The 22,929-nt window shown below is 37.8% G+C and overlaps 1 protein-coding gene across 2 annotated transcripts in view; it reads right to left on the reverse strand.

The window, feature by feature from the left end:
* LOC131104050 (metabotropic glutamate receptor 4) overlaps positions 1 to 22,929 on the reverse strand; it is a 154,318-nt gene that overhangs the window by 36,972 nt on the left and 94,417 nt on the right. For both annotated transcript variants that reach the window (XM_058050773.2, XM_078796711.1), the window contains exon 3: positions 11,612 to 11,828. In XM_058050773.2, coding sequence (XP_057906756.2) covers positions 11,612 to 11,828 — 217 coding nt within the window. The remainder of the gene's footprint in view (positions 1 to 11,611; positions 11,829 to 22,929) is intronic.

Consider the following 22,929-nt stretch of genomic DNA (forward strand, 5'->3'; position numbering starts at 1 on the left):
CACACCAGCATGTACCATCCCATGCTCCATGAGTCCACAAAGTTTTAGTAAGTCATTTTGGATTTGGATTCTTGCTTACAAAGCAACCAACAAATAACATAACCTTTTTAGCAGCGATAATGAGCACACTGTGACAAGTCTCAGCCGATAATGTGCAAACTGGCCCGCCCACCTCTGATTCGAGAAGAGGATGCTCTCTGCAGACCCAATAAGAAGTCATGCACGTTTGTCTTTATCATCGGTAGTAGGCTTACTGACTGTCGGCATTCAGATTCTAAAAAGCATAAATACTGCGGATTTCAGAAAACAACAGATGGAATGATACAGCACTCTACAAGAAGCAATGAAGTCTGTAAAATATATATATATTTTTTTAAATCCAAAAATTGTTACAACTATAATGATGACAATGGTAATATTAATGATGATTATAATGATGGTGATAATAATAACAATAATAATGGTACTAATGATAAAGATTATAACAATAATGATAATAATAATAATAATGGTACTAATGATAAAGATTATAACAATAATTATAATAATGATAATAACAATAATAATATTACAATGATAATAATAACATGATTATATCTTGCAAAAAGGGGTATGAATTTATAAGCTTTTGCTTCAGCCTACTCCTTTTCGGGCTTGTGATCAGATTGCTGAATACAAATGTAAATAATGGAAAGTTATATTTTGATTGATGTAAGAAATGCACTGTAATGTTTCATATATTTGCCCAAAAAAAAAAAAAAAAAAAAAAAAACAGTACAGATTATGTTGTGGTCTTGTCAATATTAACATGCAAGTGTGTCACTTCATTAATTTCATTTAATTTCGTTTCATATTATCTACATATTGTATTGTATATAACTCTGGGAAAAACTGTTGATTTTGTTAATACTTGGGTTGGTTATATTGTTTATTTTTCAATATTGTGTATTTTGTACTGCTTAACTGATTCTGTACTGCAAATTTCCCCACTGAGGGACGAATAAAGGCATATCTTATCTTATCATTAGTTATATCATTTAGTGTGCATCACATCTTTAAATAGACAGCGTGTTCATTTCCTCGCATGACCTGTTGAAGCTTTGCCAAACTAATGTCATAAAACACACAATAAAAGTGACAAATTGAAGCATCCCCTACTATACTGCAGCAGCCACTGTTGAAAACTTAATGAGCGGTGTATTTCTCTCCCAATGCTCATTCCTCCTAACGGCTGAGTGCCACCTAAAACCGGCTCTAAAAATATCCACCGCTGTGGAAGACGGCATTTCTCCTCTATGGCATCTTCCATTGTTAGCCTGATCAGATCACAAATATTAATTCGTATTCCTATGAATGTTATATATTTTTTTGCGCATAGCGGCTGATTGCAGTACACCTCATTTACCTTTTGAACAACAAAGCGGAAGCACGCATAGTCGTCCGTTGCAGCGAGTAATGTGATGGAAGGGTAAGCGTAGAAATAACCTGCTTAGTCGATTGTAATAGCTTGTCTGGCTGGTTGCATTTCTAACTGCATAGCATTAGTTAAAGGAGCAACCATAAACAGGGCAGATGGTCAAACCTGGCAAGAAGTGTTGGCTATGTCACTTTATACATCACTGTAATGAAAAACATTACTTCCTTTAAATCATTTAAAAGGCCGAGTACTCTGAGTACTGTACTCAGGGATCAGTGATTTGATAATATTTACAGTTTTGGACCGCATGGTGGTTGAGTGGTTAGCATGTTGCATGCAGTCAAGAGATCGGGAAGACCGAGGTTCGATTCTCCGCATCTCTATGAGGGGTTTGCATGTTCTCTCCATGCGTGGGTTTTCCTCCAAAAAAACATGCATGCTAGGTTAATTAGCGACTCCAAATTGTCCATAGTTATGAATGTGAGTGTGAATGGTTGTTTGTCTATATGTGCCCTGTGATTGGCTGGCGACCAGTCCTGGGTGGACCCCGCCTCTCGCCCGAAGACATCTGGGTTAAGCTCCAGCATACCCACAAACCTACCAAACCTTGCGACATCTTGTGACACAGGAGACCGTTGCATGAAGTTTTCCCTTTTAGTTGTCTCTGTTATAGAATGAAAATCCCTGAATTTCGGTATGTTCCCGTGTGTAGAAAATTAAGTAAAATGACAGGAAATGATTTTCCACTACGTTTAGTTCATATTTGCTTTCAACTGTGTTCATGGACAGAGACAGAGAATGACTTTTGGAATGAATTTAATGCCTTTAACCAAGGCACCACCTTAAATGGAAACTATATTGTCAATGAGGACTTTTCTAAATTAAAAATATCAGTATAAATTGTTGTATTATTTTCTATGGGAAATTTTTGTTTGGTTAGAGTCTGTTTTGGTTTAAGTCGTCCTTCTGGAAGGGATCAATGTCTTTTACCAAGGCACCACCTTAAATGGAAAAGAAACAAAACAAAAATAGAACTATATTGTCAATGAGGACTTTTCTAAATTAAAAATATCAGTATAAATTGTTGTATTATTTTCTATAGGAAATTTCTGTTTGGTTAGAGTCTGTTTTGGTTTAAGTCGTCCTTCTGGAAGGGATTAATGCCTTTAACCAAGGCGCCACCTTAAATGGAAAAGAAACAAAACAAAAACAGAACTATATTGTCAATGAGGACTTTTCTAAATTAAAAATATCAGTATAAGTTGTTGTTTTATTTTCTATGGGAAATTTTTGTTTGGTTAGAGTCTGTTTTGGGTTAAGTCGTCCTTCTGTAAGGGATTAATGCCTTTAACCAAGGCACCACCTTAAATGGAAAAGAAACAAAACAAAAACAAAACTATATTGTCAATGAGGGCTTTTCTAAATTAAAAATATCAGTATAAATTGTTGTCAGTATTCCGAAATACCGTTTCTCTCATCACAACAGTCACTATAAGCTCACTATAATGTAGTGTGAAGCAAAGACGGTGATTATTTTGACTCGGTAGTGTTGGCACAAAAGATTTGTCTGTGTCTGCAAAAAGAAATCCAACACTGTCCTATTTTCGAGTAGCTGTCAAAAACTTAGCTGAACCTGCAGATAAATGTTTGTATATGCATGTCGACCTGATGATGCACATTTCCCTTTTAAGATATGTTTCATCGCAGTCTGTGTTGGTCTTGATCTTTAAGGCTGCGTCAACAGGTATGATTTTATTTTCACACAGCCGTGTACTGATACCGACATCTCCTGTAATAAGACCTGTTTGAAACCACAAGATCAGAGGAATTCCTGGGATCGTATTTTGGTTTGATTTAGCTACTTGAGAAGGAAAATATATTAAAAACAGCTTTTGGTACGTTGTAGTGCATTTCGACACCACAATAATAAGCTTAACTTAACTTAATACCTCTCCATGTGTGTCAATCAAAACAGCGCTGTAGTGATGGGTGGGAAACAATCTTAGAGAGACAGATTTTTTTTGTCTTATGTTTCCCTCACGTGATTGGTCAACCGTATGCGTCAAAAGGGAAGTGATGCATCAAAAGAGCCAGCACATGAACAGGAGGGAGGGTGAAGCTGCCCTCAGTTCAACCACCACTATCAGGTACCACAGGAAGTACAGGGGGTATTTCAGGTCAAATGTCTGAAGAGGTAAGTGACTGTAAAATATTTGGGAACCACTTCTGTCGATTAAACAGAAGTAGTCTGTGTTTGTGCATCCATTTTTTTTTCAAGTACAGTCAATGTTACTCAACTTTTGTGAGTTAAGTCAGCTTATCTTTTACAAGTTAACTTTACTCCCAAAGGCGAGTTGACTTTTCGTGCAAAATTAAGTTCCCCTCATGTACAAAGTACATCAAGCATGCTTAGAAAATGACTACTCGTGATACATTTTTTTAAAGGGGACATATTAGGCTTTTTCACACTATGTTGCTATGCATCAAAGAAGCCGCTCAGTTTTTATAAACATTATCAACTCCTGGGGGCAGGCCTTGGGTGGAATAAAGTAAAGGTTTTGGAAATTCAAAGAAACACAGCTGGAATAGGTGCATATTCTGGAAGATCTCCAAGGTTTTCTGTGCGGGTTATTGTGTGTATCTGCTCTACAAAAGCCCACAACTCAATACAAAAGGGCTGAAAAATTATCATTATTAAGTCCCCTTTAGGTAAATGGAGCATTGAGTATTTTTCTCAGTATAGTCGGCACATGGTTTTAAGAAAAGTACTTATCCAAGTTCCACAGCATTGTTGTTGAAGTAGGGAATGGACCAAGAAAGGAATATATCAATTTTCTCATCCACTCCAGAATATTTCAATTTACTTTCATTTTTCCACTCAGCCATTAATGGTGGAACTATGCATGTTTCACAATTGGCCTTGAATGAGGTGTGCACTGAGTGCCGTTGAATGCTTCATTGTAAAGGCTTCATTTCAGCTTTTGTATTGGATCTCATTATAAAGCTTTACCCATTGTTGTGGCTAAGGAGCGTGGAACTTATTTTAAAATCATATAGCAAGTGATTTAGTAAAGAAACCATACACTTTCCTTTACATTTAGATAATGAGCGAATCAACACGAACGTCCGTCTCGACGAACTCGGTCTCAAACATCAATGGTGTCTGATGTGTAGAGAGCCCTAAACACAGCAGCAGGCCCAGCTCATGAAAATATCCTTTGTCATTTTTCCACATTTGATGTTGCGTAGAGTGATGTGTCACTGTCAGTCGCTTCCTGACATTACAAGAGGAAAATGACAGTTGAGAATCTGCATTGGAAGGGGACCTATATGCTTTTTCCACTTTTCTGACCGATACTGTAAATGTTGTTAGAATGTTTTATTCTTGTGCTAAACGATGCCATAGTTTCAGATAATGAGGTTTGTGCGTTTGGAAGTGAGCCCTGAAAGAAGTTTGGGAGAGTTTGTGACGTCACTGTGATGTCACACATCCATATATGGGCGTTCCCGGATACAAGCTGTATGCTTTAATGCTATAATGAATGCCTTACATTGCTGCATTGCAGTAAGAGCATAATTACAATTGTGTTACTTGTTCTTCTCCCAAAACTCCCAATGTCCACCACTAGATTTGGGTATTTTTGGGTATGCTAGTTTGGGTATAATTTTCTTACAAGTAACAGTAACAACAAATAATAAATGGTTGGAGTTTGTGATGTTACTGATAACCAAATATGGTAATGGTTTTATTTCATTTGAACATGCATCAGATTACAATTGAATGCATCACATAATCAGTTCACAGTTCCACATGTCCGAAAGGAGTAGGAAGAAGCAAAGCTTATTAAATCCTACCCCTCCATCTGGTACTTTTACAATCAGTAACTGTTACATTTGTTCACTTCCTGTTTTCGATAATACAGTTTAAGATTTTTTTTTTTTTTTAATAATGCACCTTGTACCGAAGTACGAGGTGATATGACCATCCAATGACATAATGGGTACCATAATAAGTGTCAATATAGTGATATATATAGCACATCATGACTGGTTCAAGACTCTTCATCCTTGTATTTAGCAAACATCAACTGCTTGTATTGTTTCTTGAATTGGCTCATCGTTGTGCATTGTTTGAGGGTCTTACTCAATCCATTCCATAGTTTGATTCCACATACTGAAATGCTATGGCTTTTTAACGTAGTCATAGCATAGTCATAGCATAGCATAACATGATAAATACTGTATGTGTGTTCATACTGATATTACTGAGGGCTATTGCACCTAATGTATTATTTGAGTTGTTGAAAAGACCAATAAAGTTTTTTAAAAAATGGGGGGGGTGATTTTTTGAGGTTGCTGGTTTTGTTTTTTTTCTGTCATGGTCAAGGTCAAGGTCATGCTCAAATGTATTTATATAGCAGATTTCCAACAGTTAACTGCCCAAAGTGCTGTACAGCAGCCAATATAACACAAAACACATATGCATAATAATAAGTCATACAACTAAAAGTAGAAATAAGAAGTAAAAGGTAAGAACAGTGCACAGAATAATGACACTAACAAAAAAACAGTAAAAAAGTAAAAGAATAATAAATCTTTCTGTAACAAAGATACACTTTATCCATACTCTTCTTGACAATATAACCCAAGGTTCATGTTCATCCATCTTCCCGGTGCAAGGTCTAAATACCGAAAGACTTTTTGTTCACTTTGAATAGTGCCTCTGGCAAGCCTCAGGAAGTCTCTTGTAGAGGCCAGAGTAGCCTCACAAGACACATAGTATCGCCACCGTACAGTAATTAAAATATTAAGGTGAATTATCTTTTGTTCAATTATTAACCTGTCAATTTTTTTCTCTATTTTGGTTTATATCTAAATTTACTTGGTAAACTTACGTATCATGCCTGGTATGCAGCGCTTGTGCAGACACCATGACACCATAAGGTATCATAAAACAGGCATGCTACCGACAATATAATAATTTTGTTAATTTTCAGTTAGCAGAAAACAGACAGCGTTCATGGTAACCTGCTAAATTGACTGGCCAAAACATTAGGTACACTTGCACAGTAGCACAAGGGCGGCATCAAGCATGGAGCTTGTAATCTTAAACTTGTTTCATAATGTAAATGGTGTATTTTACAAGACAGTGGGCACCATTGGTGACTGTGGGTTTTTTTTTTTAATGTCTAGGATCTCCCTAGACGGCGGCAGCTTCGTCTTCTTGTTTCGGCTGGTTTGGCTGGTGGCGTGAAGTATGAAGAGCATGGTGCTTTTTTCGAAAAATACAGTCAACAAAGCTGACAGATTATTTGCCATGTTTGCATGAATCACCAACTTCATACAGCTCATTAAAAATTAATTAAAGAATAAAGTCTCAAGGATCACTTACACACATACACTGTACACAAATAGCTGAATAATAAACAATACATAAAACAACTTCTGATCAATCAATGTCAATTTAAGACTTAAACCCCGCCCACTCCGACTATATTTACGGATACAGATGTACTCGCTCATCCCTAATCAAAACATTGCTTTTCATCCTTTCCTAAAGCAGCATGTTTAACCATCACAGACTAAAATGAAGCAAGAGAGAGAGAAAAAATGATAACTAACCAAATAATGACCCGGAATTGAACTCTTTTTGTCATTCTCTTTTACAACTCTCTGGTTGTTTCAAAGAATGAAATATGTGTGCTCCTAGTTCGGGGGAATTGCATTGAAAGTATGTGAGAAAAAGTCAATTCAGTCCCAAAAGTAGTAGCTGATGCAACTGAATGCTATCTGATGTGCATTCTCCAAATAATGAGAATCCAGATTGTTGTCCCCACACCCGTGGTGAATATGTTGTTTTTTAATGATTCATTTTGACATTTTCCGCATGACAAAAGGTACAATATGCCACTTCACTTTGAATATTTGCATCATGTCCCTGTCAGTTGTCTGACGGCTTGCACTATTTTTGCCCTGGTCTTTAACCCCAACTGCCATTTATTGCAAGAATGATCAGGCTGCTTCTGAATTTTAGATGTTGAAATAATGTCAGGATTTTTTTTTTTTTTTATGTGTGGGCGTGAGCTACATTTTTTTTAATCACGTATTTTTTTATTAACTTATTCACATGAACAGAGAACATTGGAAAACTGTTAATTTAATATCAAAGCTGCTTTCTAAAGAGTCTAGCGCAGGGGTGGGCAAACTACGGCACGGGGGCCACAACCGGCCCGCCAAGTGTTTGAATACGGCCCGCCCAATCTTTCCAAAGTATTTCATTTAAACTCAACATACAACCTGGCATCATGGCCTGAGCCAACCTTTTGATGGTTTTATCAATTTCGTTTTTTTACATGGTCTGTTGTTTACAAAGTGCTCCTGAAAAAAGGGACACAACCACATAATAATAATAATAATAATAATAATTATTATTATTATTATTAGATTATTATTATTATTATTATTAGAACTGTTGTGATTATTATAATTATTATATTAATGCTAATTATTATATTAATTATATAAAAAAGCGGTAGAAAATGAATGAATGAATGAATAATATTATTGTTATATTTGCATATTTTACATAATAATAATATAATTATTATTATTTTAATTTTATTGTAATTATTATAATATTTTATTATTTTTAAAATATTTAAATATAAATATAAAATAATAAATAATAATAGCAGATTGCATGACAATTTTACAGATAGAATAATACCAGGTGGACTGTTACGTATAAAATATATAGTCTGCCCCCCCCTCCCCCCGTAAATTTTGTCATATCAATGCAGAGCCCGCGAGTCAAAAAGTTTGCCCACCCCTGGTCTAGCGAGTACACTGCTATCTGTAGCTTTATCTGTACTCGGAGTGGGCGGGGCATGGTTCGGAAGTGGCCGTGTATAACTGGAAGTGTATGGGACTTACATCTGTACATTATTTTAAGTCTGGTAATGGTAATGGTAATGGTTTTATTTCATTTGAACATGCATCAGATTACAATTGAATGCATCACATAATCAGTTCACAGTTCCACATGTCCAAAAGGAGTAGGAAGAAGCAAAGCTTATTAAATCCTACCCCTCCATCTGGTACTTTTACAATCAGTAACAGTTACATTTGTTCACTTCCTGCTTTCCATAATACAGTTTAAGGTTTTGTTTGTTTACTGAAATGCTATGGCTTTTTAATGTAGTCTGAAAGATCAGAAGTTGTTATATGTATTATTATCCCGCTATATGTGTACTGTGTATAAGTGATGTGTTAGACTTATTATTTTATTTTCTTTGCCGATGTTAGTTTAAATGAGTCGGACTAAAGGGACATCAGTATGACACTCGTTTTCATGAAGTGAGAGCGTAAAGTGACACGTCAATTGCTATTACCGCACAAGTCTGTGTTCTCTCTAAGGACGTGGGATGTGCAAAGGCTTTTCAAAGACCAGCTCGTAGACAGAAGGATCCACTGAGAAACATGAACTTGTGCTTGGAGAACAAGGCAGGATGACAAGGGCGAGGCATCAAATAGGAAAAGTGTTTTATCTCATCTTCCTTAATGACACTGGAACCTCGGTCCCACAGGATGTTTTCACCGATGTTGCAATGGGAAGTGTCCAAATGAAAATATGACTCCTAGTGTAAAAGATGGAATATTTCAGTATAAGTCATGCAAGGACAAAATAGCAACCGTGTCTTCCTGATGTTTTCTTTCTTCTTTCTTTCTTTAAAAATGTCTCTAAACATTTCGTAATAACCAATCAGAGAACAATTGGTAATACGTACAGTACATACGCTGGCAGCGATAAACCAATCAGAGAACATGACAGGGTGAATTAGTCCACCGTATGTGAATGGATTTTGTTTGGCATCATTGGCATCATTGTTGAACAGCCAACGGACAATGAGACTGACTCCGACAATGATGAGAGGGAACCCGGCATGTTTGATGGCGAAATTACCCAGCTCTTCACTTCAGATACAGAAGATGAAGACTTTCATACATTTGTGGGAGAAGATGAATTAAAAATACAGTGACTGTATCGTTAAATAGTAGAATACAGTTCAACTAAACTCTGCTTCCGTTTTGTAACTATTAAAGTTGAGGATGTTGACACCCCAACGGTTCAGGCATTAGGAAGAACCGTTTTGTTGTGGTTTTTGAGTACCTCATTTCCTGGTTTTCCTTAATCAAATTGTGGTCACCATGTCTTATGGGCATTTGGACACGCCACTCTGAATAGTAGCACCAAAGATTGTGCTAAAATAACATGCCCTGGACTAGTCCACAAATAATATAGACCATCTAAACAAAACATACTGACCATTTTGTTCATAAACTTTGTAATCCTGTGATGGTGTGTTGCAGAAAAAACGGAGATCTCAGACATCTAAGACATGTTCTTTATTGTGTTGTTTTCTGCTGGAGAAGCGTACGAAAGCCTGGCAGTTTAAAAATAACCCCTGTTAAGCTTGTGTACAAGGCTGTATAATAGACAAGGTTGTGTAAGAGGAGACACAAGTTCAGTTCCCAGAAACATGAAATAATGCTTGGAAGCCTCCTGTGAGACTTTGGCTGTCATAGTGTTACCACAGGTGCTTGAAATCTTTAGAAATATCTTACATCGTTATTAGAAAGGGGCTTACATTATGGATCGAGTGATTTAACTTACTTTGAATCTATTTGGGTCATGCACAAAACTATCTATCCGCTTCAATTCTACATTTATTTGGAGCACAATTAATTTGATTTTATTGTGATGTGGTAAAATAAGTCAAATTGTAAATACTACATTATTTACTATCTAACTTTCCGACATATTTCTGATGTATCTTGCAGGAATGACTAGAACTGGAGATGGTCAGGCAGATTTAAAAAGGACCTCAGTTGAGCTTGCACATAATATCTTTTTTTTTTTTTAATTCAAACCACTGTGACGTCACAGATGTTGTCAATCTTGTGCTTTTTCTTTGGCTTTTGTGGCCAAGAAGACCAAAGTGTGGAACGAAAAAGACACATACAGAGTTGTTTGTTATTTTATATGAGATCTATGAACAAATAAACCACCCACATGCACATAGTAAAGATGATTAAAGGATACCCATGTCTGTAATCTGTCTATAGTAGCCGTGTCACGAGATCGTGCAAGATTAAGACATGATGAGATTCCTTGTTTGGATAAGAGTTCATGAGAACAGGTCAGCTAGAAGCCAATCAGACCACCACTACTATGAATAAAGTAATACTGAAGTGACAGTGAGTAAGGCATTATTGGAACCGCGTGTTAACCTTGAAATGTAACCTACTTCGGTGTTGTCAGCGTCAGTGAGTAACACTGAACAGCTGCATTCGTGTCAAAATCCAAGCTGCAGTAATTCCACATTTGCTGAAGCTGATTTAAGATTTTTCCGAACAAAACGTGCAGATGTTCAAACTTGTCTGCACTCTAAATCACGGAGTGTTTCTATTTACGCTCAGATTTGAGCGCCATGTTGACAATTGAGCTGACATGGTCAGCTGTATCTATAAAACATTACGAGGTGAGAGTTATGATCTACGCCTTCCTGACCCCTCGTCCATCTGACAAATCTAAACAAATTAATTGACTTCCAATGGGAATAATTAAATTAGAACTTGCTCATCCAGCGTCACATAAATATTGTGTTGTTTTTTTTGTAGGTAACACTATACAAGACGCAACCGCAATGCAGCAGTCACCAACAGGTCTTTGTTGAGTGTCTGCCTTTAAACATACAATTTTAATAGTGCTTTTCTAGACTGACTTGTGAAACAAACCATCTCCTGAGTCCGCTTTGTTGATGCAGAATTGATGAAGAATCACTTCCCAAAATGTCAGCACTACAATACCGTCTAACAATGCCTGTTTCTGTTATTTTACACATCGGTATCATCATGTGACTTTGTTTTTGTGCCAGTACAGCCCATTATATTCGGATGTAAAGCTTTATAGCTTTAGAATGGTGAATTAACCAAGATCACTCAATGTTTTTAAAAAAACAATGGGTACATTATTTTAGTCTGAAATCGTATTATTTTTTATTCCGCTATGTGTGTAATGTGTATGTGTGTCAGTGATCCTTGAGACTTTATTCTTTAATTATTTTATGACAACTTATTTCATTTGTCAAAGTTATTTACAATGTTTTGAGGAGATTAAAAAAAAAGACTTACCATCCTCACGAGACTTTTGAATGAATGCGTCCACACCACTTTCTCCGTAGTTTCCCTCGGAGGCTACAGTGGACACATAGTTCCAGCGCATGGCTTTGACGATGTCCACCATTGCCTGGGCTTGATAGGTGTCGGGCGGCACCACTCGAGAGAAGAAGTCATAGCGTGTGTTGTCGCTGAGCTCTGGAGCCGTGGAAGCATAGCTCACCTGAGGGATCTATGAAAGAGGGAAATTATGAAAATGAAGATATCAATATTAATTTTAAAAATGGTTCCAAATATAATCGGTAAGAAAATGTTTCAGTGATTTTCGGTAAGAAAATTTTTAATTTTTAATTTTTAATTTTTAATTTTTAATTTTTAATTTTTAATTAAAAAAAATAAAATTTAATTTTTAATTTAATTCTTAATTTAAGTCTTGTTAATGTTACACAAACCTGGCCATAATAAAAAAGGCTATAATTTATTTTCCAACCATTGCAGTTTGGCACGGCTATTAACAGATATACTCAAAAAAGATAAAGCATTGATGAATAAAACCAAATAGCTGTTAATGCATCACTTAATTAATGTAAAAAAATGACATTACAAATATCGTATTTTGTGTTGTGTTGTACCTTCAGTTCTGTGTGTATTTTTGGGTACATTTTATGTTTAGTTTATTGTTGTCATCCTTTGGGTAATCTAGATCACTTTCCATTTGACAGATGTATTTGTTTATTCATGCTTGCATCAGCAATATAACCGTCACAATGCCCCTTTTGTGTCGGCCAATCAATTCTTTGCATGCCTTTGTTTTCAAACAGCTGTGAGAACTCCTGCTCAAACCTGACAACATTTGCATTTGAAAATAAGCCATATATTTGGATACTAAGGCATCGGGTGGGGTATTGGTGGGTTGACGATTAATTGAGTTATATATGAGTTAACTACATGTTTCAGTCACGTTGTCGTCACATTGTTGCTTCTCGAGAAAACATGTGAATTGGCCTTTGCGACTGCTCACATCAATTCATCCTTGAGCTCGACAAATTTGAAAAATCTTCCTCAAGGCTTATGACTCATCCTATTCAGAGCGAAAGTGAGGCAGAAGCATTCATCCTGAAATATTATACTCATTTGCCACACAAGTTTTGGTGACAATTGAGTAAATCCTTTTTATTTTTGGCAGCAATATGTATAACAAATAGCTGCTGAGTCATTATAATGCATTGTATTGTCAGATAGTGACTTTGTAATCAGGCCAAACCTTATAAAACACGCACGACTGCAGATGGAATTATAGGTTGTTGCAAAGCATGCCAACCAGAAGCAGCTATTATTAACTCAATTCCAGTCTGAAGGTGAGAACAAAGCATTTTCTGATCTGCAAGCAGTCAGTTGTCTCATGCCGCTGCATGTATGCAACATTTCCTTGTTTTGCGGCTGCCTGTCTGTTGACTGACTGACTGACTCTGGTGTGCAAGCGGCACTGCATCATAAAGTGAATGATGGCGTTCCTCTGGGATGTCTCGTCAGTGTGTGTGTGTGTGCGTGTTGTTGTTTTTTGAACGCGAATGCCGGCAATCTGACTTGATTCAATGCCACCAGCAGACCCAGGTGCACTGACAGTAACCCCTCACTAAAGTCTGCTCTTTTTGTGTCTTCTTCTTCATGTGTCTTCAGTTATAGATGCATCACACGCGCAAATACGTTGTTGCCCTTGTGTGGCTTTGACGTCATCAGGCAAGATCATTAGGCTGCATTCAAGTGCGGTACAAAGCACCTCGATGGTGTTAATGAGCTCTCATTTTAGAACATTTCACTTAGGTAACACCTCACAGTGCTGTGAAAAATAATAGAAATGCTCAAACCAAGCATTTGGAGTACAGTATAAGTAAAGTATAAGTAAAGTATAAGTAAGTGGGTGTGGTTTAACCTAAAAATGGTGTAGCTAATGTTGTCATCAACGCCACCTAGGGTAGGCCTGGGACCCTGCACAAGGCAGACACAGGTACGTTATATTACCGTATTTACATACGGGGCAGAGACAATCTTTGAAATATAAAAAAAAATATTTGTCACATGTGCACTTTGTGGTATTGTGACAGCAACCCCAGGATGCGAGAGATGAAACCCATTGCAGGTAAAATGTCAGTTTTATTATTTATAGCTGCCGTGCAAATGCAGGATACCAACAAAGAGCTGTAACATAGGCAATGCTCCAAAAAACACACACAAAAAAACACAAAACAGAGCAAAGCAGGAAGTAAGTAAGTAAGTACAAAATAAGTGCATAAACACAGGAACTCAGGCATAAAAAGGGACCAGGGAGCTTGGCTCACTGTGACATCACTTCCTTATACTGGCATCCCCAGGTACAAGCATGTAGCAATGCCTTCCAAAAAATATTTCTGCTCGCCAGCCAATCACAGGGCACATATAGACAAACAACCATTCACACTCACATTCATACCTATGGACAATTTGGAGTCGCCAATTAACCTAGCATGTTTTTGGAATGTGGGAGGAAACCGGAGTACCAGGAGAAAACCCACGCATGCACGGGGAGAACATGCAAACTCCACATAGAGATGCCCGAGGATGGAATTGAACTTAGGTTTTGTAGATGTGAGGCCTGTGCGCTAACCACTCGGTCCCCGTGCAGCCTGCAGAAATATCATATTTCGTGCTAACAAAAGTGTATGTATTATATTTAGTATGCTAACATATATCTAATTTATCCTTTGACTTTGACCTTGAACAGCCAGGTTTTTCATCCTAAGAAATAAAAATGTATGCTAAATATGTATGCAGAAATATCATATTTCATAAAACAATATAGTAAATTTATAACGGGCTAGCAAAAGTGTATGTATTTAGTTGTATTTAGTATGCTAACATATATCTAATTATCCTTTCACTATTGAACAGCCAGGTATTTCATCCTAAGAAATAAAAATGTATGCTAAATATGTATGCAGAAATATCATATTTAAAAAAACAATATAGTCATTTTATAACGGGCTAGCAAAAGTATATGTATTTAGTTGTATTTAGTATGCTAACATATATCTAATTTATCCTTTCACTATTGAACAGCCAGGTATTACATCCGAAGAAATAAAAATGTATGATAAACGTGTATGCAGATATATCATATTTCAATAAACAATATAGTAATTTCATAACGGGCTAGCAAAAGTGTATGTATTGTATTTAGTATGCTAACATATATCTAATGTATCCTTTCACTATTGAACAGCCAGCTATTTCATCCTAAGAAATAAAAATGTATGCTAAATATGTATGCAGAAATATCATATTTCAATAAACAATATAGTAATTTTATAACGGGCTAGCAAAAGTATATGTATTGTATTTAGTATGCTAACACATATCTAATTTATCCTTTCACTATTGAACAGCCAGCTATTTCATTCTAAAAATTAAAATGTATGCTAAATATTTATGCAGAAATATCATATTTCAGAAAACAATATAGTAATTTCATAACGGGCTAGCAAAAATGTATGTATTTAGCATGCTAACATATATCTAATTAATCCTTTCACTATTGAACAGCCAGGTATTTCATCCTAAGAAATAAAAATGTATGCTAACTATAACCAAATGTGTATTTAGTTTATAACCTCATGTCTTGAAATAAACTGATAATTTCCGTGTGCAGTAACGCCACCATTAAAAAGTGAGTCATAAAGTCACAATAATAGCATCATGATATTTTACAAGCCAGTGCCCGGTCAACATAATTTACAAGCTTTTAGAGCTAAATCATGAAAAGAACAGCTAAAACCAAGCACATGAACACAGATAAATATCATCGCAATGCATTAGTTGGATGAACCAACCAGACAAAGAAAAAGCCCTGGCGGGTTAGAAGGAAAAAACCGTGAACTGGCAAGCTTAGACATGAATGAAACCAGCCTCTTCAGAAGCTTCTTGGTCGTATGGATTAACTACGTCTACATAAAAAGTGCTATAAAACTGTTGGGTTTGGTGGGAAAACCACAAATATAGTTCCTATTGTTTCCATAATACTGACAGACGAGGGTTTCAGGTGGAATTGGGTTCTGGCTTATCTGCTGTGGCTCTTAGTTACTTTTGCTTTGCCTGTCAAGCTTTAACAGTGCAGCATGGATGCAGATGACAACAGTGGCAGATTAAACGCTTGAAAATCCTCCTAATACAGAAAGTAATTTCTGTGTGAGCGTGTGCAAGGCCCGGTCTTTTTGCTTCAACTATGCAAAGTGATGTACTTTATACTCGCGAGCGTATATCACTGCAGCAAAAAGAAGCTATTGAATTTCAAGACATTTCCATGAGCAAACCCAATTGTGTCTAAAAAGTTGTATTATTATATGTATTTTAATCTAATCCACAGCATAGCAACCACATACTAGAAACCAGTGGTTCCGAAACTGGAACTACAGTCACGTTCCTGAAGCCATGTACTCCCTACTTCTGCACCCTTAGTACAAACCTATGAGAGTATGTCTCACAGCTGGCCTGGGAACGCCTTGGTGTCCTCCCGGTGGAGCTGGAGGAGGTGGCCGGGGACTGGGAAGTCTGGGCTTCCCTACTGAGACTGCTGTGCCCGCGACCCAGACCCGGATAAGCGGAGGAAAATGGATGGATGGATGGATAGTGCGCAAATCCACAGCATATCAACCACATACTAGAAACCAGTGGTTCCGAAACTTCTACAGTCACGTTCCTGAAGCCATGTACCCCCTACTTCTGCACACTTAGTACAAACCTTTTTTAAGATTTCTTTAATTTAGCTATCATCAGTTGTATAAGTGACAGAGATGAAAACCCTTGAGTCCCGGTTCAGAGTTTTGAATGACTCAGTCAATACTCGACCATAACTAGCATACAGTAGATCAGGGGTACCCATTACGTCGATCGCAATCTACTGGCAAAGCTCTCAATTTACCGGTCGATCTACGTTCCCACCCTCACCTATGGTCATGAGCTTTGGGTCTTGACCGAAAGAATGAGATCGCGGATACAGGTGGACTCACCCTAAGAGATAGGGTAAGGAGCTCAGTCATCCGGGAGGGGGCTCAGAGTAGAGTCGCTTCGCTTTCACATCGAGAGGAGTCAGTTGAGGTGGCTCGGGCATCTAGTCCGGATGCCTCCCGGACGCCTCCCTGGTGAGGTGTTCTGGGCTTCCCTACTAAGACTGCTGCCCTCGCAACCCGGACCCGGATAGGTGGAGGAAAATGGATGTATGGATGGATGGGCAATCGACTGGTCGAACTGCGCTAAGTACTGCAAAACTCTAGCAAGGTCGCGAGTAAGAAAAGGGATAAAAATGAGTGGAAAAACTGGACCAAGTAAAAATCCAAAAACCTACCACCATACGGACTTCTTTTTCACAATGTCGTTTTCGAAGTGTGTTTGCCTCTTCTGTCAGTCTACAATTGCTTTACCGAAGACGGGAAATGTGGAGCGCCATTTTCGGACTGTTCTTAAAAAATATGACACTGATTTCCCTCCGAAAAAGTGAAGGAACTAAAATCCCAGCTACTATCCGGAATATGCATCCATGGCTGATGCCATTCGGTGCAAGTAATCCGAGTAAGGTAATGAAAAAAATATACAGAATTGTATTGTGCAATATAGGTTGATGCAGTAATGCAAGGTACGCCAGCATATACTGTACACATAAAAATAATTCTCAACATTCATTCATTTTCTACCGCTTTTTCCTCACGAGGGTCGCGGGGGGTGCTGAAGTCTATGCCAGCTGTCTTTGGGCGAAAGGCGACTGGTCGCCAGCCAATCACAGGGCACATATAGACAAACAACCATTCACACTCACATTCATACCTATGGACAATTTGGAGTCGCTAATTAACCTAGCATGTTTTTGGAATGTGGGAGGAAACCGGAGTACCCGGAGAAAACCCACGCATGCACGGGGGAGAACATGCAAACTCCACATAGAGATAGCCGAGGGTGGAATTGAACCCTGGTCTCCTAGCTGTGAGGTCTGCGTGCTAACCACTCGACCACCGTGCCGCCCTAATTCTCAACATATTTATAAATAATGTGTTTTGCATTTTTGCTACATCATTTTGACTCGGTCATGTCATAAGTAGCTCTCAAGGCGAAGAGTATTTGGGCCTTTGCCATCATTTTTGAAAGAAACCTTTGGAAGCTCCAAGATACAAAATTGAGTATCTGAATGCGCTCATCACCTGAAATAGCTTCCGGAAAAAAATATATATATATGTTGGATTCTGCTGAGCATCATTACTTCAGCATTGATGCAGGACCAAATGACTTCATTGATTTCCTTTTTTTTTAGGGCGCATTTTTTTTCAAAACTCACATCATAGCAATTATACATATTTGTCAAACACATTCAATGAATTCATGGAGAGTGATGCGGAAAGGTTATTTCCAATGAATCACTGCCATGAACTTAAGAGGGTAGATTTCACAGGTTGAAGGTCCCAATCAGAAGACGGAAAATTGCTGTTGCTTTAGCCTGAACAGATGGAAAGGCTTCAGTCCATTAATGGAACCGTGAGAGCATTTTTGAACACACTGCTTGGATCTTTGTACCCCTGAACATGGCAGAGTGCAGTACACCACCTTGTTTTTTTTTTCCCATGCCATGCCAAAATATTCTTCTTCCTTGGATGCGGCACAATCCCTTTTCAAAGCACAATTTATTTATTTTTTTTCCAATCCCTATGATGATTCTCTCAAGGGAGATCAGAGGAGGCCTTTGCTGTAAGATATATCGCAACTGTATTCTGTAAAAAGCAGCACGCAGTTCAAGGCTATTGCTGTAGCTGAAATAGGAATGTCGCCAACATAACACGATAAGCTCTGCCTGTCCTGATTCGTGACAGAATGTGGAAACTGTGTGATTGTTGCAGCGGTGAGGAAAGCATGAGATGAAAAAGCACAGTGTGGTTTCGCCGCAGATCTCACTGATTTGTCTTCGACAGGCTTGGACATGCTATTGCAGCACCGGATTACACAGGAGTAGCTAATTTCAAGAAAATACTGGATACTTTTAACCATTGACTACACTGTAGTGAGATATACATGTGTATTATTGTCAAGGTGGCCACCAGTAAAACAGTCAACCATAATAATTAGGTAGAGCGTTCTAAAGACTGGGCGTAACTGTCCAAAAAGAGGAATCACCCCGGGGTCTTTAATCAGGTGCAAGAGACAAATAATAAATTGAGATTATTAGACTTTAAGCGGGAGGCTGAAGTTGAAAATGAATTAAATCCATCGGTCTTGTAATTACATAAATGTAGTGGAATTCCTGGAGCGCAAAAAAAAATAAAACTTAAACCCAACTTCTGCTTTTAGATCATTTGAACACGACTATCAATATGGTGGAACAAAAAAAATTTTTTTTTTACTTAATATTTTTGCTATCATCTGGAAAATTATCTGGCAGCCTGACTGACTTTACATCCTTAATATTCAGTAATCGTTTTTGCTGTGGTAGTAGTAGCGGTGAGCGAGTACAACAATATCTGTATCTGTTCACCCATCTAAAGTATCTGTATTATCTGTAATGTGTTGAGAATGGTGTAATATTTTAGCCATATATGCAAAATATATATATATATATATATGTACCTAACGTTGTAGGCACAGTATGTTACAACAAGTGACTTTAGATATAAACCAAAATGAAGGCAAGCTGAAGAACACCTAATAAGTCGAGGTATTGTGACGAAAAAAAGTCTATAAACAAGTATCCGTTATGGATAATGCATTTTCATTTCATGTACAGTATGAACATAAAACGAGTCGATATAGTCATTATCTATAAGTTTCACTTTCACTTTCACTTCATTCACGTACACGGTGCAATTGGTACGTTAAAAAGGACTTCGACTTTATTAGGTTTTTCTTAGTGTACTATTTTGGTTTGTATTTAAAGTGACTTGGTCAGCTTGTCAACTTGTTTCGTAACATACGCGGTAAAGACGAGCTGTTACGGATAATGCATTTTTACCGGATATGAGTATGAAACGAGTACATTTCGTCATTACTGGATTTTTGCATGGATTGTCAACTTTATACTGATTATTAAAACATAATTAAATAATAGAATCTCACGGATCACTTACACACATACACAGTACACATATAAGGTGACACTGAAACTTTCCAAAGCTGGGGCGGTGTCTTCTGGAGAGCAACCTGGGTACTTATCGACGATTTAGCCTCCTAGCTTCATGCATTACTTGCCCTTTTGCAGTAGTAAACAATAGTAACAGATGGAGAGTGTTATTCCACTTGGAACCGATGCACTCCGGTTAGTGTGTTTTTTGGTTTACATTGCAAGTTTTCCTTCTTTTCACGCACACTTCCAGGTTAGCAGATTCCATGAGTTCAGCTGTTCTTCATTAACGGTGCAGCTATTTGCATTGAACCGTTCCAATACCGGGGTCACGGTTTCAATTTTTTGTGATCATGGCTGCAAAATAACCCACAATGGAGCCAAGAAAATGTGCAAGTGCCATAATTTTTTTTTTTTTGCGCTATTAAATCGAAGAAATAAGCCGTAGCAAAACGTAAAAGTGGTGTCGATCTCTGCTTGTCCTTCGCCTTCTGCCTCAAATCCGTCTTTGTCAACAAAAGTCTTCAAAGAGCTAAAATGAGCTTTACTGGTTTCCATTCCGGTACCAAAACATCCTCAGGTCGCTTCCACTTCACTCTCTATGAACAGAATGACATTTTTTTCAGCTGTGAAAGCTCTTTGTGTGATATGAGGCACAAACTATTAAACTGTTTATACATACACATACGCCAATATTGTGCAAAAATGCATTCATTTTGATTGTCTTTCCTTGTCAGGTTTGAATCTCCTCACAGGAAGTTCTCATTTCCCAACAGTTTCCAAAGATGTTAGCGCATAACTAAATATTCGATGGGCCTTGACACTTGCAGCCATGGTGGTAGTCGTGCTTGTTAAGCAGTGACATGGATTAATTTAAGCAACTGTGATTAATTATCTAATTACAAAGTGAAATATTGCTGGAGTTCAACATGCAAATGATCTTAAAAAAAAAAAACACTAAGGAGGTAGTGAGTGCCATTTGTGATAAATAGATGATGTCAAACAATACATTTTGTGTTTTGCAGTAAACATCTTAATCCCACATCCACCATTAAAGTACTTCATTTCTGGTATGATGAATGTTGATTTCAGATGTGTTCTAAAAAAAAAAAGTTTTTCTCATCTGACCTCCTCTGTCTTTGATCCCCAAGGCGTATTTCAAACTGTTTAATGGCTCAAAAGACATCAATGAAACGATGTGACATTCTCTCCATTGCTGTGAGATAATAATGGATTTAATATTTGGAGAAAAGATTCATCACAGGTCTTGTAAGCTATCATACTTGATTCATCAATCTCATGCGGGCCTACGTAATGCTGTCGCATCGTTTATTGCAGCGGAAAGCAGGGGAAAGTTGAACAATTAAACATGATTTTTTCAAACTGATTTATGAACTACAGGGGAAAAAAAAACATACAAGAAGTTTCCAGTTGTTTATTGGCGGAAGCCGTAAAAAGTGTCAGCAGGCACAAGCGCTTGTTGACAGACAGCAGTGTCCCTGTGTAAAAACGCTTGATAATGGGCAGAGTGGAATGGAGCTAATTAAAAATAATGACTTCATGGCCAATCCCATTTTTTCTGAGCAAACAGCCTAACCTGAGGCAAAATGTGCCGGCATTATCAACTATTACTCATTGATGGCATTTCATGTGCGATGCAGTTTATTTAACCTGTCTCATTGTCTCACGTGTTATAATCTGCAGACGATTATGTTTCTGTGGTACATAACAAAAGAGCTAAATTATACACATTTACAATATTAATAGCCTCGGCAGTCCCTTTGTATTGAGTTGTGGACTCCTATAGAGCAGCTACATGCAATAACCAGCACAGAAAGCTTTCTAGTTCTTCCAGATTCTGCACCTATTCAGCTGTATTTCTTTGGATTTCGTACTTCTTGTGAATACGGTTTTAATCTATTCCACCCAAGGCCCAGCTCAAGGCGCGCTGTGGTTGGTCACACTCCCGATTGCTTAGAAGGACCTCCGGTTTGTGTTGCTAGCTTTATAGGAGTCGATAAATGGTATAGGAGTTTCTAATAATAAGATTCTATGGTTAGCTGCATGGTGGAACAGCATGAAGGCCACACAGCTAGGAGACCTGGGTTCGATTCCCCGCTCGCGCATCTCTGTGTGGAGTTTGCATGTCGTCCCTGTGCATGCGGAGGTTTTCTCCGTGTCTTCTCCTCCCACATTCCAAAAACATGCTAGGTTAATTAGCGACTCCAAATCGTCCATAGGTATGAATGTGAGTGTGAATGGTTGTTTGTCTATTTGTGCCCTGTGATTGGTTGGTGACCAGTCCAGGGTTTACCCCGCCTCTCGCCTGAAGACAGCTGGGATAGGCTCCAGCATTCCTGTGACCCAGAAAATGGATGAATGGATAGATTCTACAGTTAACATTTTTACATTACAAAATTATTATTATTATTATTTTCTATATGTACTCAAGGTAGTTAACAAAGGTGCAACATTTAAAAGTGGAAAAAAAATGTGAAACTCTTTTGCGGTAACTAAGTACCGCTTCCAAGCTGCTATTTACTTCAGCCATAGTATATGGCAGCATGCCACTTTCATCTTATGAACTCATCCTCGTTCATTTATGGAGGTGAATTGCTCAAAAATAGATACACTGCACCTCAATATCGGGGCCAGGAAGTGGGAGACCAGTTGGCACGTAGCTCTGGAGATTGGCGCCACAGATGCCTCACATTTTTGTCTGTTTTCGTTTTCGTTTTTTTTTTTCCTATCACTTGAAATGGGATATTACATTACGAGGATGGCTATTCAGCAGTCTGGACAGGCATGCACGCACACACATGCACAGTGCAAACTGTAAGGCAAAACCGCAGCCCTTATGGGAGGATTGCATGCAGGGTGCACCGTACCATCCTTAGTATTTATGCATTTTTGTTTTGCGACAAAACTATAAATATGAAGACTTTCTAGACTGAATTTCATAAAAAGCTCCAGGTGTTAAGTTGTCTAGATTTTAAAGGGTAAATATGGTGATAAATGTGCTGGTGAGCTATTTCCTTAGAGGAAACTGATCGAGAAATAAGAGAAGGGCTTTTACTGAAGAGCAAAAGACAAATAGAGGACAATGTTGCTATAATAGTTAGTTGGGTTGTGTTTCAAAACTGAAAAAAGAGAGTAACATGGAATTAGCGTTGGCCGATATTTTAAATATTTTTTTAAATTAATT

This window comes from Doryrhamphus excisus, linkage group LG15, assembly GCF_037039965.1.
Source record: "Doryrhamphus excisus strain RoL-2023G ecotype Guam linkage group LG15, RoL_Dexc_Guam_v1.1, whole genome shotgun sequence".
Classification (NCBI taxonomy): domain Eukaryota; kingdom Metazoa; phylum Chordata; class Actinopteri; order Syngnathiformes; family Syngnathidae; genus Doryrhamphus; species Doryrhamphus excisus.